The following is a 16,641-nucleotide window of genomic DNA, read 5'->3' on the forward strand; positions in this document are numbered from 1 at the left end:
TGCCAACACTTCACTGCCTCCACCCAGATATTTAAGCTTTGTAATCTCCCATGTGGGACTGCACAGGAAGGCTGTAGATGAAAAACAGTGTTGCACTTACTTGTAACTGTTGTTCATCTAGGTCTTCCGTGCAGGCATACATACCCTCCCTCCCTCCCCGCTAACACTCTTGGTACTTACCTTGGGGTACGGCAATGAAAGAGGACTGAGGGTAAGTCGGGGGCACCCCGCCTCTTAGAGTCCATTTTCGGTGCGAAAGCCGGCCGTGCATGTGCGCTGAGAGGCAAGGGCACCCCCTAGTGGTTTTGAGCTATAAAGAATCTCCGAAGTTGGCAGGCCTTCGTGTGCGCAGTCCCATGTGTGCCTGTACGAAAGACCTAGATAAACAACAGTTACAGGTAAGGGCAACACTGTTTTTTTACCATTCAACCTGTCTTTAACAACTGAATCTTCTACCAGATAGCTGTTGTAAAAACTTCTCCCATTTATCTCTCATTTAACTTGCTACACAACTCTTTCAAATATTTTCTTATCTTTGCATGGAATCATGAAGCAGCATGGTGAAATTGTGAGCATATTAACACCATCGTATCAGTCCACACTGTAAAATTTAGAACATATCAGTCTAATCACCCCATTTAATAAGGAATGTCTTGAGGAATGTAAGATATTAAGAGCAGTGCTGCTAGATAGATCCATCAGGGTTGGTGTTCCTTTCCTTGTAATGCCCAAATGCTTTTGAGGAATTCAAAATCGGAGCATCAAACCCCTCCCTGCTGCCGCCTTCAGCAATTTTTCTCAGACAGCTGCCTCCAAGCATGAATGTTTCACTTCAGCTTCTTCGTATATTCTTATCTTTCCCCTGCTCCACATAGCTCAGGGCAGCATACATTGCTCTCCTCCGTTTTTATCCTTGTAACAACCCTGTGAAGTAGGTTGGGCTGAGAGAGAGGCACTGATCTAAGACCACTCATTGAGAGTTTCAGGGAGATCAGAAATTTGAACCTGGGCCTCCAGAACCTGATTCAGCACTCTAAACCTGGGGTTCTTAAACTTTTAATACCTTAAGGGGCCAACAAAGTGTTCAGTTGCCTCATACTTACCTGCAGGTGGCATTCCCCCAGCAAAGAGGGAGGTCTGCCCCCTGGAATATATTTTGAATTGTTAGGTTCCAAAATGCTGATAATCATTATTTTGATATTAAAATAGGGGTTGGTCAGCTGACCTTTCCCTTTTAAAACACTTTTGGTAGGTACAAAACAAAAATACCAGTTGATAAAAATGTCCTTTAATTCTATGAAAACAGAATCAAAAAAGGTCAGATTGTTAACAAAAAGTAAAAAGACAAAAAAATTGCTGTTATTAAACCAATTATACTTTGGAAATGAGGGACAATTTTTGATATGGGAAGACACATATGGCTTGCATCCAGCCAATTCCCAGCCCTGGTTTTAATGACAACCAAAGCGGAAAAGTCTGATTCACACAAATAAGTAGTTTGATTTTAAACTGTTCACCGCCCAGAGCCCCTGGGGATGGGCAGTATATAAATTGAAATATAAATAAATAAAGCAGAGATGGCTCATTTTGTGAGAACAGGGTAAGAAACCCTTTGGGAGCATCAGACATCACCAAGACTTGTCTCATCAAAATCCTACTTCAACATTACTTTGTTTTGCAGATCAATCAGGTCATTGTTTGCCAGATCTTTATTGTCAATAGAATCCAGGTAAAGATGAATGGATTTTGAATCCATTGTTCTTTTTTCAGCTGTTCACTGAGACTGAAATAGTTATTTATTTACTTTGTCTATATACAACCTTTCTCCCCAATGGGAACCCAGAACTGTTTGCATCATTTTTCTCTCCTACATTTTACCTTCACAACAACCCTGTGATGTAGATTAGTTTGAGAGAGTGTCACTGGCCCAAGTTCACTCAACAAGTTTCCATGGCAGAGTGGGGATTTGAACTGGGCCTCTCAGACCCTAGTCCAACACTATGCAATGCTGGCTCAAAGAAATCCTTAAGGTTTTTCACCTTGGCAGTGGGTGGTTTGATCAGAAATGTAGAACTGTCAGGAAAGAGCTAGTATACTATACTCAACAGATTCATCATTAGAAGAAAGAAACATTTATTTTATTTGAGTTATACCCTGCCCTCCCCACAGATGGGCTCAGAGCGGCTGATTTATCAGTCATCTCATATCCTTTCATCTCCACCCATCATTAAGGTCAGCTTATAAGAAGCTCCTTAGAAGCTTGACTTTGCTGTATTGCAATGGCAGGAACTAGGTATGACATCCCAAGAAAAGAGGGTGTCCTGGTTCATGCAGCCCCCGCCTTCATTGGAAGCTCATATCTCAGCAAAAGACTGGCATGCTCACTACAGCCAAATACTTAGCGCCCCCCCCCCCATTTAGATGAATGAGGCAGTGAGGCAAATCGGTCCTCCAATCAACCGGCTGGACATAGCCTCCAAAGTTATAGGGCAAATTTTTGTTGCACAAACTGGAGGACTGGGAGACCTCTAATAACATCCATCCTGAGCAAGCAGGGTTTAGGAAAGGGATAGGCACTACTCATCAATACCTGACTCTTTACCAGCTCGCTCAACATAGTATTAAGGGCCCCACCAAGGCTATGTTTGCAACGTTTGTGGATTGGACTGCTGTCTTTGACTCAGTAGATCGGAACTGACTGTGGGCGAAACTAGCAGATACTAGTATCAATGAAGGCCTATTGTTCCCCACAAATTCTTTAACAGAGGAGATTCCGTCTGCTCAGGAGGTAAAATAGGGGTGTGTTTTGGCCCCCTTGCTCTTCGGTCTCTACTTAAACAACATAGTTCAAAGCTTGTCGGGCTCTTGAGTGCTTTCCACCATCTTTAGGGGGTCAGAATGTATCGATTTTCCTATATGCAGATGACATGGTGTTGATGTCCCTAACTTGTATTGATTTAAGGAGGATGCTGAACAAACTGGGCAATTTGTGTAAGGGCGAGTCCTTAAACATCAACTTTGTCAAGACCAAAGTAATGGTCTTTGGGAAGAGACCTCAACAATTTAAATGATGAATAGATGGCAATCCCTTTGAACAGTGTAGAACCTTTAAATATCTTGGGGTGACATTTAGTGAAACTCTTTTGTTGAAAGCCTACCTGGCCATAGCAAAAACTTCAGCTTTGAAAACCACTGTAGCCATCTTTAAATTTTACACCTCAAAAGGAGGATTTTTGGTTGAGCTGGCCTTGAAACTGTCCCATAGCTTCTATAAGGTGCAGAGATCTAGGGTTGGAATGATCGTCTGACCTTGACTTTGGAAATAGTTCAGAACCTCTTTTTAAAGAGAATTCTAGGTTTGCTTCATGGTACTTCAGCGGCTTTAGTGGGGGCTGAACTTGGGTGACCTTCTATCAGAATCCATTTGCACTTTTAGATTCTGAAGAAAGCAAAGGAATCTCTGCATGTCTTAAGGCAAAACAATGCACTGCTGCATTCAGATGCCGTATGCTCTGCTGGCTTTAACAATATCCTCCATTGTTATTCCCTGGTGGATGAATTTTTGAGGTGTGTCCCCTTGCCTGATCTCAGTATGTGAGACTGGATCTTTAAGATGGATGCTGCATTGTACAGAAGCACAACTCTGCTCCAAATTTTCTCCCTGCTTCAAGTTGTTCAAGAGGGACCATGGCACAGCCTCTTAAAATCACCGTCTACTTCTGTGTAAAAAGGAACTCATCCACCGTTTAATTAAACAGTCCATTTTGCTTCAACTCAAAAGGACTCCCGGATTTTATTTTTTTTATTGTGGTTGGTCAAAGGGAGAAGGATACCACAGAAGTGCAATGTTTTGTGCGTAACAATCAGATCTCAGTAGCTCAGCAGGTTTGGCCTTGGTTAGCAATAGGATAGAAGACCTCCATCCAATTGCAGACACAACTATGACTGGATGGCACTTTCAACCACCAAGGGGAAAGAAGTTAAATGCCCCCTATTTACATAGTCACAGCCATAGTTATTATTTAACAAATGCACTGGCGTAGTCCAGGATGTAAACAAGGAATTCAAAGAAGTCCTGAACACCAACAAATAGTCTAGCGGCTAGACACTCAAATGTACAAGAGGGGCATCCCAGTGGGGGGTCTGACTCCAGAAAGGTAAAGGGGCGCTCCCCTAGATTAAAGAGGAGGCAAGGGCCATTAAGAGAGCAGATCTTGGTTAAGCCTCCAACCTGAGGACCCTGAGTTTTCTCCCTCAGCCAAGAAGAAAGGAGAACTGTTAAAAGAAGGAAAAATTCCCTAGTACACATAGGGAACAAACAAGGTTTTCTTCAGGAGCTGTATCCTAGAAGGCTCCCTAAGGTCCTGGAAACTTCTCCCTTAGGAACCAAGAGGGACAAGGAGGTTGGAGAGAATCCTCCCTAAAATCAGGAATAATCCCATCAGGGATTCCCTTCCAGTAGCTCTTCATACCTGTAGAAGTCTAAGAGGGAAACTCTGGCAAAACTAACCACTCTGTTTCCTTTTTTCCAAGACGTATACATTGATTCTAGGGGCTACTAAGAGGATCAAGCTGTCATTGGATGATCTGGTAATCAGCCTGCCATCTAATCCTGTGCTGGCCATTGACAAGGATGGACTTCCTAAGGATTTCGGCCTCAGGAGGTTCAAACTGGCTATGCGCAGAAAATTAGAAGTGTCTGCTACATCCTTCAGAGCATTTGCAACAGCTCTGCCTAGAGCCACATTTTCTTGAGTCTCAGACTTGGCTACAGTGAGCAGCAAAGCCCTTTAAAGAGCTGAAGGGCAAAACTAAGAAAATAGCCCTGGCAATATGTTATGCTGTGGTCAACAAGAACCATAGTTTTCAGGCAGCCAGGCACAATACTTAGCTTAGGAACTGGAATGTGGACCATTTGCCCAAAAGCCAAAGTAACCACAGTTCCCTTCAAAGACATGAACCTGTCTGGAGAAGCTCTGGATAAAGGAAAGCAGACCAACATTGAGAGGGGGTAGTATCTTCTCCCTCAACAAATCTGGTTGGAATACCAAAGGGCCAAAGAAGGGAACTCTGTGTCTACACCAAGGCAACAGATGAGATAGTGATTGGAGGATGCTTACAATGCTTGACAAACCCTTTCAGGGAGATTTCTCCTCCCTCCCCCCTCCCTCTCCTGCCTCTCTCACTCCCCTCTTCCTCCTCCCATGAGTCAAAAACCGCGGGAAGAGAGCTCTTTAAAGCTTTTTTCCTCTTGCCACAGCAAGGGAAAAAGGCTTCACAGAGCAATCCGAAGCAACCCAAATTGCTTCGGGTTGCTCTTCTTCGGGTTTCCCAAATTGGGCCAGCTCTGCTGGGGCTGATTCGGGAATCACAGATCAACCCAAATCAGGGTCGATTTGGGTTTGCTTCAGGTTTCTGAAACCTGAAGCACACATCCCTAGTGCCAGGTGCAATATCTACGGGGTTGGGAGTAAAACTGGTCTTCTCTTCGTTGATCATGAATCCTTGGTCCCACAGACAGGTGCCTGTTAATTTTATTGTTTCCCCCTGTTGTAGTAGAGAGGGAACCATGATCAAGATGTCGTTTGGATACAGGAAAGGAATCACTCTCTGCATCCTAGCCATGCTATCAGTGATACTAGGATTCTGATGAACACGCTGGGTGGTGTTTTCAGGTCAAAAGGAAGGGCCCAATGTTGGAAGTGCTTCTGAGAGATAGATGGAGGCCAGACAATCTCCCTTCTGAATGGCAGATGTAGAACTAGTGTCTAGATTCAGCCTGATCTACCAGTCAGGAACTCTTTAATAGATACTTAAAGGGCTGTGGTAGCAATGGTGTCACTCTCTCTCTTTTCCCCTCCTCTCATGCTGCTGTGTTTCTTGCTGGCTCCCCAAATCCAAAACACTCCAAAATGCAAAATTGCAGGCAAAAAAAATCTAATTTCCCCATAATTTTGTGCTTTTTGTTTATTTTGAGTATTCCTGACCCAATACGTTGTCTTTTCAGCTTGTGAATATCTGAATACACACCACTAGTATGTAACAAAGTAGCTAAGAAGACTGGGATTTCTGCTTTTCAGTTAGTGTGAACTACATCCATTTTTTTCCTACTAGAAATAAGGCTGGGTAAGAGAATGTGTGAGCATCTCTACCACCATCCCCATTTCTCTTTTATTTGCTCCTAGAATAAGAACAGGCTAGGAAGACAGCTTGTTAAGAAAATACTAAGATGAAGTTCTTGATAACTGCAGTCACTGAGAGTTCTAATTGCATGCCTTCCTTCCCAGCTGGAATCAGAGGAAATATTTGGGACCAATCTAAAAGTTGCCCTCCATATGCCATTCTTCATACAGAAAGGTGGATAACTTGGAACTTTCCCCACTTGCAAATAGTCTTCCAAAATAATTTAGCATTTTATATTTTATTCTGAAGAAGCCTTGATCTATAGCTGTCTCTGCCCTGGCTTAGTGCCTGAATGTGGTGGCTGATGGAAAACAAACTAAAGTTGAATCCAGATCAGGTAAAAGTGATGCTGACTGGAAGAGCGATTGATTTAAATGTGATTGGTCTTCCCACCAACGATGGGGTGTACCTTTCACTGAAAGACTCAGGTAAGTGTTTGGGAGTCTTGTTGGATCATGGTCTCCTGTTGGAAAAACTGGTTAATATGACAGCGAAGAATGCATTTTATCCATGACATTTAATTAGGTTCTCTATTTGCATATGCCCGATTTTGCCGTGCTAATCCATGTTCTAGATCATTGAAGCTAGATTACTGTAATATGCTACTCTTTGGCTGCTGTAGAAGATGATCCAGAAACCACAGTGATGCAAAATTCAACTGTTTATCAGGGGCTAGCTGGCTGGATAATGTTACCATATTTATTTAAAAGAAAGATGACCCTGAATGTAAGATGACCCCATTAAAATGTTATACACAAAAGTATTATTGGACCCAACGTAACCTATATGTAAATTTAAGATTACTAGGGATAAAATCTAATCTTCCATTTCAATAAATACTGTGTTCCTAAGATCCTTTTACAGCTTGCCTATTCATTTGTGGTACAACTCAGTAGAGTGATTCTTAGTTTAAAAATCCTTTTTGACCTGAGGCACGTACTTGAAGATCCACCTCACTTTGTATGTTCCTGTGCAGCAGTTTCATTCTTTCCAGAGAGATCTTTTGTCATTGTTTAAGGTGTGGTCTGCAACAGCATGGCCTCTTTCAGTGGCTGCTGCGTGCTTGTTACAACTACCCCCGTGGTTATGGAACAGCCACCCAGAAGAGGTCACAGAGGCTTCTACTGTGTCTCCAGTGAGGCCGTAAAAAGGAATTATTCCAGTCTGAGTTTGGGCAAAAGGGGAATACCTTTGTAGCTGTAAATAAAGTGTTTCATTGTTTTGTTTGCATAATAACCCCACAATGGATACTGAAATCTCAGAGGGCATTAATTTCTTAAATGTACAGGTGCTGCTTCTGTTATTTTGGTGCTTTTTTCATTTTTAGATTTCTTGTTTTTCTGTAAACCTGAGGCTTCAGGTTTGTTGGAAGATCTCTTCTCTGTTCCATGACTCCAGTCTCTTGGTTTAAGTAATCACAGATGGGGTCATATTAAGAACTATGTATATTGATGAAGAACTTTCTTTTTGTTTCTGATGGGTACCTTTTCCTTAATGAAATCAATGATAGTTTTGGTCGGCCAGGAGTTGAATGCTACTGCCAACATGACAGTGGAGCAGCTGTAATCCAGCTTCAGTTCCTGATAAATGAGGTTAGTGAGTTTGTCACACGTAGTGCTATTTTGTGAAAATCTGTCAAATTGCATTTTGGGTTAATGTATTTAAATCATAGGAAGTCAACATATTTAGTACAATTGGCTGCACTTTAAATGTGTATTGAGCTGAGTGGCTGCACATACTTTGTAAAATACTGATGTATATTTGTTTTTAGTCTGCAAGTAGAAAAGGTTAGTAACCAATTTTACAATGAGTCGTAGGATAATAATTCTTTAAATTAAGACATATTGGACAATGTCCCAATACTGATTTGTGGATTGCCAATAGAATCTAGGTGACATGACAGAAAAGGATAATTGATATATTATTATTTATAGTTTAATAACAATAAAATATTGCTCTTTTAAGATACAAAACTTGAGTAAACTAAATTCTCTTGCAAACCTTTCTGTTCTTGTAAGGGAGCCCTTGTGAGTGCCTTGGCTGATGATACGTTACACTTATGGAACTTGCGTCAGAAGAGGCCTGCTATACTACACTCTTTAAAATTCAACAGAGAACGGTAAGAATTGGAGATAGTTTCATGTTAAAACAGTTTTAGGTGGTCTGCAGTAGAAGAGTAAGATTTGAGTCCGATAGCACCTCAAAGACTAACAAGATTTCCAGAGTATAAGCTTTTGAGAGTCAAAGCTCCCTTCATTAGATACTGATGGAAATCTGGTTCTTGAAGGTGCTACTGAACTTGAATCATGTTAAACAGTGTTACCCAAGTGCTGCACAAAAGTGATTATTCTGATGAAATATAAAACTAACTCCATGAGCAGAAAATACTTTGATCATGTACGTTTTTGGCTGCAGCAACCTATAGTTATGCATTCTGTGAATTTTGTGCAAGTACAGAAAAAACATAGAATGTAGTGTAAAGAGTAGATGATTGCTAGAAGAGCTTGCAGAACTAATGACATCTGAACCCAGTGCAGCCTGCTGCTAGTTATGATGCCCACTAGGGTTCAGTAGCTCTTTGGTTGGTTGCCACCTGACTGGAACTGCAAAAACAGAGTAGTCAAATGTCTCACTAACGGAAATATATGGCTAGTCAGCTGAACGTAGCTCCTTAGAGAGAGACAAGCTGTGCAGGCCACTTTCCAGCTGTCTAGATTCTGAGTCAGTAGAATTCTTATCCCACATGGTATATGCAATACATAATGGTTTTAAATGTTAGAGTACATTAGAGATACAGCTCTTCATCTTCTATCGATCTTCAGTGTCGTGTGGTATATTTATCTCTTCCCTGACAACCAGAAACTGAAAAAATAATGTGAAATAAGTAAGAATATTAAAATATGCTAGTCATAGAAACGAGGTTTTTTTTTAAAGCTAAGAGTGGGTTTTTAAAAACAGAATAGTGTTAAATTAGCTTTTGCAATCAAATCCAGGTTATTTTCTTACTTCCTTCTGTTCTTGTGGAAAGGCTCAGTAGTACAGCATCTGCTTGGTGTAAAGAAGATCTTAGATTCAGACCCCACATCTCTAGCTAACAGGATCAGGTGATGTGAAAGATCTTACCTGAAACCCTGGACAGCTGCAGCTAGTCTGAGTAGACGATGCTGACCTTGATGGACAGATGGTCTGATTCAGTAGAAGGCAGCTTCTAGAGTTTTCCAGTCTTTTCATTGGAACTAAACCTGATTTACTTAACTGGAGATGAGTCACGTGGATACATGGGAAGGTGGGATTTTAAAGTGTGTAACATCCTAGGGAAACTGACATTTGGTTTACCTGCGATAAATGGACAATTCATAAAAGTTTTCTGCAGGTTACAGTTGATTTAAATGTAGATTGAAATAAGAATTTTGTTGACAAGCTAACAATGGTTGCACTGGATGAATACAAATCCCCTGGGCCGGATGGGGTGCACCCAAGAGTGCTGAAAGAACTTTCCAGAAAACTTGCAGAACCCCTGTCCATCATCTTCAAGGCCTCCTGGAGGACTGGGGATGTGCCACAAGATTGGAGAAGAGCAAATGTTATCCCAATCTTTAAGAAAGGGAGGAAGGATGACCTGGGAAACTACAGGCCGGTCAGTCTGACTTCTGTTGCTGGGAAGATATTAGAGCAGATTTTAAAGGGATCAATCTGTAAGCATCTGAAGGACCACTCAGTGATCCAGGGAAGTCAGCATGGTTTTGTTCCTAACAGATCTTGCCAGACCAACCTGGTTTCCTTCTTTGATCAAGTGACCAGCTTACTGGATCGGGGAAACTCTGTTGACATGATTTATCTGGATTTAAGTAAAGCTTTTGATAAGGTCCCCCATGACATTCTGATGGGCAAACTGGAAGACTGTGGAGTGGACTACAGGACAGTTCGGTGGATAGGGAACTGGTTGGAGGACCACACTCAAAGAGTGGTGGTCAGATTGGAGGGAGGTGTCCAGTGGGGTGCCACAGGGCTCGGTTTTGGGCCTGGTACTTTTCAATATTTTTATCAATGATCTGGATGAAGGAGTGGAAGGGCTGCTCATTAAATTTGCTGATGATACCAAATTGGGAGCGGTAGCAAACACCCAAGAAGATAGAATTAAAATTCAACAAGACCTGAATACTCTGGAGAAGTGGGCAGCTGTGAATAGGATGCAATTCAACAAAGACAAGTGCACAGTATTACATCTGGGCCACAAAAATGAGAAGCACAAATACTGGATGGGGGATACACTTCTGGGCAGTAGTATACGTGAAAGGGAGCTTGGGGTAAGAGTGGACTGTAAACTGAATATGAGCAGTCAGTGTGATGCGGTGGCAAAAAAGGCTAATTCAATCCTGGGTTGTATCAAAGGGGCCATAGCGTCAAAATCGCAGGTGGTCATAGCCCCTCTCTATACTGCCTTGGTCAGGCCACACCTGGAGTATTGTGTGCAGTTCTGGAGGCCTCACTTCAAAAAGGATGTGGACAAAATCGAGAGGGTGCAGAGGAGAGCGACAAGAATGATCAGGGGTCTGGAGACTGAGCCCCACGAGGAAAGGCTGAGGGCCTTGGGAATGTTTCGTTTGGAGAAGAGGAGGTTGAGGGGGGACATGATTGCTCTCTTTAAATATTTGAAAGGTTGTCATTTGGAGGAGGGCAAAGAGCTGTTCCAGTTGGCAGCAGAGGGTAGGACACGAAGCAATGGGCTAAAACTACATGCACAAAGGTACCGGCTGGATATTAGGAAAAACTTTTTCACGGTCAGAGTAGTTCAAAAGTGGAATCAGCTGCCTAGGGAGGTGGTGAGCTCCCCTTCACTGGCAGTTTTCAAGAAGAAGCTGGATGAATACTTGTCAGAGATGCTTTAGGCTGATCCTGCACTGGGCAGGGGGTTGGACTAGATGGTCTGTATGGCCCCTTCCAACTTTATGATTCTATGAATGGAAGATTCTTCAAATACTTTACTATAGTTTGAGATTAAGACCATGATGTGTTTTGCCACTTTTGGCTCCATACCTCTTTGGATTTTGTTCCAAATTCCAGATGATTAACTCCCCCTTCAGATTTCACTGAGGCATTTCAAGGCTTTTTGCAGAGGCAGAACATTAAGAAGAGAAGCAACCAGACTCACCTGGGAGGCAGGATTGCTGGTGATGCGGGGAGATGGCATGGTGGCCGCCATGTTGCAAATGGTTAGGGGAGTGAACGGGCCTGGGGAGGCACACCCAGCACATCTGGTGCAGGTCCCTCACCTGAGAAGCTGGCCCCCGCCCCTCAGCACTTGGCCCGTGGTGGCAGCGAGGGACACGCCTGGTTCAAGAGGAAGGGAGTGGTGTGGGCTGTGCATGAATGGCTGCCGCTTGAGGTGCTGGCTCTGTCCTTTGGGCTGTGGGAGGCTCTGGCAGTGGCTACAGGCTGCAGGAGGCTACAGTGATAGCGGGCGGGCCCCGCAGGCCGCACCAACCGGTGGGCGGGCCCCACAGGCTGCGCCGACCAGCGGGCAGGCTCCACAGGCTGCACTGACTGGCGGGCGGGCCCTGCTGGCGACGGGAGGCAACGGTGGCACTGAGCAGGCCTTACAGGCCACGCCATCAGCGAGTGGGGCCATGCCGGACAGTGTCGGCGGCCAGCTGGCCGCAGGAAGTGACAGCAGCGGTGAGCAGGCCTTGCGCGCTGTGCCGGTAGTGAGTGCACCTCACAGGCCACAGTGGCGGTGGACACTGTAGGCTGCTGCGGCAGCAGAGAGCGGCAATGGTGAGGAGCCACAGCCTAGCAGGAAGATGGGCCGCGCACGGCCACCGCAGCGAGTCCTCATGAACGGTGGCTGCATGCAGGCCACAAACTGCTGCTGCACAGTGTCAACAGCAGCCGTGGCGAAAAGGCAGCAGCAGGCCTGCGGAGACAGGGCCACACCATCCTTGCAGCCAGCAAAGGGCACTGAGGGATGGCACCAGTGAAGAGAGCAGATGGGGTCAGACGCTGTGATCGTGCGCCCCGGTAGGAAGTATGGGAGTGAGGCCAGGTAGGGCTGCATGGGCAGTTCCCATGGCCTCCTTTGGGCAGGGGCCCTGTGCCCGCACCACACCTGGGGGACCATGGCAGTTGGGGCTGCTGCTGTGGCATGGGTTCCAGTGAGCCCGGGCGGGTGCTTCAGTCCTGTATCAGTAAGGTGGCCAACCTCCAGGTAGCATCTGGAGATCTTCCAGAATTACAATTGGGTCCAGACAACGGGTTGCCCCTGGGATGAATGGCTGCTTTGGGGAGTGGGTTCTAGGGCACTATACTCTGCCGAGGTTCCTCTCCCCCCCGAACTCTGCTCTTCCCAGGCTTCATGCCCCCCAATCCAGGAATTTCCCAACCCAGGGCCGGCAACCCCATGTACCAGTTTAGAGCAGTTTACCATTTGGTAAGGGGAGAATCCCTAGGCTTGTGGGAGGAGAAGTAAGTGGCTTTCTGGACTGAGGCCTTCTTACTTGGCTCTGTTCCAAACAGATCTGCTTTCCTTATTGCTGTGGTGAGGAGTCCAGTAGCACCTTTTAAGACTAACCAACTTTATAGCACAAGCTTCCGAGAACCACAGTTGCCTTCCTCAGATGCATGTGTTGGAGGCGCTGCTGGACTCTGCTGTTTTGCAGCTGCAGACTAACATGGGTAACCCCTCTGGATCTATCTCCTTAACAAGACACAGGGGTAAGGCCTAGTAGAATCAATATATAGAAAACCTTTAGTAACTGGTTTGCAGCTTCTGATATATAAGACAGGAATGGCCATATGGAAAGGGGCCTTTGGTCCACATCCATCATCCTGTTAGCAATGGCCAAAACCTATATTATAAATGCATGCTGCCTGTGTAGAGGCATGTTCATTGCTATAATTTGCCGCCACTGGGATTGCTTCCTCTGAGAATGGAGGCAGGGCACTTTTAGTCCCGCCGTGCCAGAATATGATGGGGAAGCTTGGTAGTCATGGTGGCTTCCTTCCACGTTTCAACACAGAGGTGTTGGAAGAGGCATTTCACTGTAATTTCAGGTAAAGCCACAGGTACCTAGCCGAGGGGCAGCTGTAAAGATATTGCTTCAGTTGCACAGTATTTGCATGCATGTTGCCAGAAAATCTTCTACACGTACACTTGCAAAACAGCAAAATTGGTGGAGTCACCAGGTCACTAGTGACTAGACAGCACTTGCACACAAGAATAGGCAGTGATGGACATCACTTATCTTGGAATTTGGGATTGAGTAGCTGGCCTTACAGGAATGGCACCCCCATGGCTCATTCTTCACACATCCACCCAATTCTGAGGGCAGGCAACGACAGAATCTTTGTCATTATCTGGGGCGCACCCCCAGGCATTGCCTACGTGTGGGGAATTGTGCTGGCTTGGAGGTCATGCAGTCAGCAGGTCCCGGTCAGGCCTAGCAAATGGTTCTGCAGTTTGCTATTCCACCCCACCTGGGGGAGTTTGCCTGGAGTGTCAGGGATTTTCACATGCCAAGTCGGGACCTAGCATAATATACCCCCCCCCTTTTTCTTCTTCACCATTAGGGACCCAGGGGCAGGCACATGGTGCATAGTATGGATAAATGGCTATTCTCCTTCCTCTCACACATCCAATTAGTAGCTTGAGCAACCCAGGTGCCCCCTTTCAGTCCAGTGCATGGAACCAAACTTCTGCTGGCCTTTAGATGTCCAGCAAGAGGGGATAGGCTTTCCTATTTCTGTGGTACGCCGAGCATCCAAGCTGGGATTAGGAGCTGTATGTTTGGGGGGGGGGGCTTGGCCAGCTCCTAGTGGGGCTGGGCCTGAATCATGGTCTTTGACCACGGTTTCCCCCCTTGGGTCGCTTTCTGGATCCAGTATGGTGGCATTACCTCTTTACGGCTCACGGGTGTTCTCTCACAGTTGGGGGGGCTGACCACAGTTAGTAGCCACCAGGGAACTCTGTGCTCTGGGCCTTGAGCGGGGGCAGAGTGGTTCTAGGGGGTGGCTCACTGGCTAGGTCCTGGTCTCATTCACCTTGAGGGCGCAAGTTGTCGTCATCATCATCATCATCATCATCATCATCATTATTGCTACTGCTACTACTACTACTGGTGGCTTTTTCTTAGCCCATATGCAGCTGGACATGGAATCTGTGGCATGACTAGAGGGTTTCTCCCCCCGCCCTTTGTGGACGGAGTTTTTAGATCGGACCATTGCCAGCCATCTATGGGAGAAGTGATTACACGGGGGATATGAGGTTCTTGGCTGGTCACCCCCCCCCTCCCCAGCAAGCTCCCTTAGCCTTGGCCTGCAGCTTCATGCAGCTTCCTGTTTGTGCTACAGGCACAGGGGGCTACAGTCTGGCGCGTTCAGGTCCAGGGGAAAATGGGGCTTCGCTCCCCCCACCCTTAACGATAAGGGTATCACTTGGTGGGTTCCCCCTTGGGGTCCTGGGGCCCAGGCCCAGGCGTGGCATGGCGGGGGCGCTGCCCCCCCGCAGAACCATGGATTACTCCTGCGGGTATGTCTCTGGGGGCCCAGATTTAGCGGTCACTCTTCCAGCCGATACCGTGCGGGGGCAAGTCCTGCGCCGGAATGACTGGCCTCTACTTCCTTCGGCTAGCTGGTGAGTCAGGTGTTGGGTAGGTCAGGTGGCTCCTCCTCATGTGCCTAGGGTAACGCCGATCGCCATTTGGGGTCAGGAAGGGATTTTCCTACAGGCCCAATTGGCTCTGGGGTCCTGGAGGTTTTTTGCCTTCCTCTGGGCATAGAGCAAGGGATGGGAGTTTCATTCATGTTACTCCCCTCCTCGGAGTTCATGTTATTGCAATCAGTCTGGTCCATCTTTCCCCCATTTCCTGGGGGCGATGATTACTGGCAAGATGGTCTGGGGTTTTCCCTGCTGTGGACAGGTGGATTTGCACAGCCGGGGGTGCCGAGCTACATTGTTGGGGCCCAAGTTTCCCTCTGATTCTCTCTTTTAGCTGCAGGTGCTGAGCTGGTTCCGGTTCATCCTACCAGAAGGGTTGGAGGCTGCCAGGTCTTGTGGTGGCGAGTTGGCCAGGAGCTGGAGGGGTGCGCTGGCATGTTGGATCCTAGCAGCAGCCGTGTGTGCATTCTGCTGTTATGCAGGACCAGCTGGGAGGGGCTCCTCGGGGCCCCCGGCTCAGGATGAGCCTCCTTTGGACAATTGGCAGAGGCTGTGGGATGGCCAGTGGAGTCCCGCGGGGTGATTCTTCCCCTGGTCAGCACTTGTGGAATGGCGATGGTTCTTGCCTGGTGATGCTCGTCCGGCTTGGGTCTGGATGTGTGGTTGTAGGACATGGAGAGGCCTGCTTGCCTTGGTTGTGCAGCTCTCAGAAGCATTGGTGGTGAGCCATTTTGTGGCTCTTGTGGCGTATTGGCATTGGGCACCAATCTGTTTGGGAGGAAACAGGGCCCTCAGGCTCAGTTTTCCTATTATGGTGATCCCCATAAGGGGTCTGGGGAGTGAGGAATGGCTGGTGCATGCCCAGTCGGGGGCTGTCAGTCCGCCTCACTCTCAGATGGCAGGGGGTGTTTCACACAGGGGTGTATACTCACGTGGCATCCCACTGACTGTCATCCCATGGTTCCCCTCCTCAGCAGGGGTCTGAGGAGGCATGTGGGTCATAAACTTGGCAAGCGGGTCAGCCGATGCTCGGATCTGTGCCCTATGTGCGCCTTTGCTCCCTGAGCTGTAATCTCAATAAAGTTGTGGCTTTCTTTACCTCCAGCACTGCGTTCGTGTGTTTTTGTCGCCGGACCCCCTCCCCACTCTCCTTCTCCACTTAGCGCTCGCCTGCAGCCCATGAAATACTGCATTGAAATCTGAAGGGGAAGTTAATTGTCTGGAATTGAGAAGAAAACCCGAAGAGGTATGGGGCCTAAAGCGGCAAAAATCACCTGAGCAAAATAGGCCCGTAACTGAAGTTAATATTTGAAATATCTAGTGCTAAAATTATTAAAAATTATTGAATTATTCAAAAGTGCAAGAACACACAGTGTGCTTGGGTACAATATAAAACCTTGGCAACTCTGAACGTTAGTAAAATGAGTTGTTATAAAGCTAAGAATATCATCTTTGTCAAACAGGACATGGAGCTTGATTACCAGATTTAAACAGTATGATACTCTGTTTATTCAGAGTATTGAAATATTTATTTTAATTATTCAACTTGATAGTATATGTATGATTTAATTTTTTACTGAAACTTTATTTATTTATTTATATTCCGCCCTCTCCACATCAGCGGGCTCAGAGCGGATTACATCATATACATTATAAAAAACGTTAACATTTCAACTTTAAAACCAATAGACAATAATATATAATTTAAAATCTAAAATACAGAGTACAAAAAGCAGCAGCACAGAATTAATTGATATGATCCATCATCCAACCGCCCCTAAAAGAATATCACAAAGGGTCAAGTG

General features: G+C 45.9%; 1 protein-coding gene across 4 annotated transcripts in view; it reads left to right on the forward strand.

The window, feature by feature from the left end:
* Positions 1–16,641, forward strand: part of STXBP5 (syntaxin binding protein 5) — a 374,150-nt gene that overhangs the window by 46,409 nt on the left and 311,100 nt on the right. For all 4 annotated transcript variants that reach the window (XM_055002095.1, XM_055001852.1, XM_055001931.1 and 1 more), the window contains exons 3-4: positions 7,694–7,775; positions 8,202–8,302. In XM_055002095.1, the coding sequence (XP_054858070.1) occupies positions 7,694–7,775; positions 8,202–8,302 (183 nt within the window). The remainder of the gene's footprint in view (positions 1–7,693; positions 7,776–8,201; positions 8,303–16,641) is intronic.

The sequence above is a fragment of the Eublepharis macularius genome, chromosome 1 (assembly GCF_028583425.1).
Source record: "Eublepharis macularius isolate TG4126 chromosome 1, MPM_Emac_v1.0, whole genome shotgun sequence".
Classification (NCBI taxonomy): domain Eukaryota; kingdom Metazoa; phylum Chordata; class Lepidosauria; order Squamata; family Eublepharidae; genus Eublepharis; species Eublepharis macularius.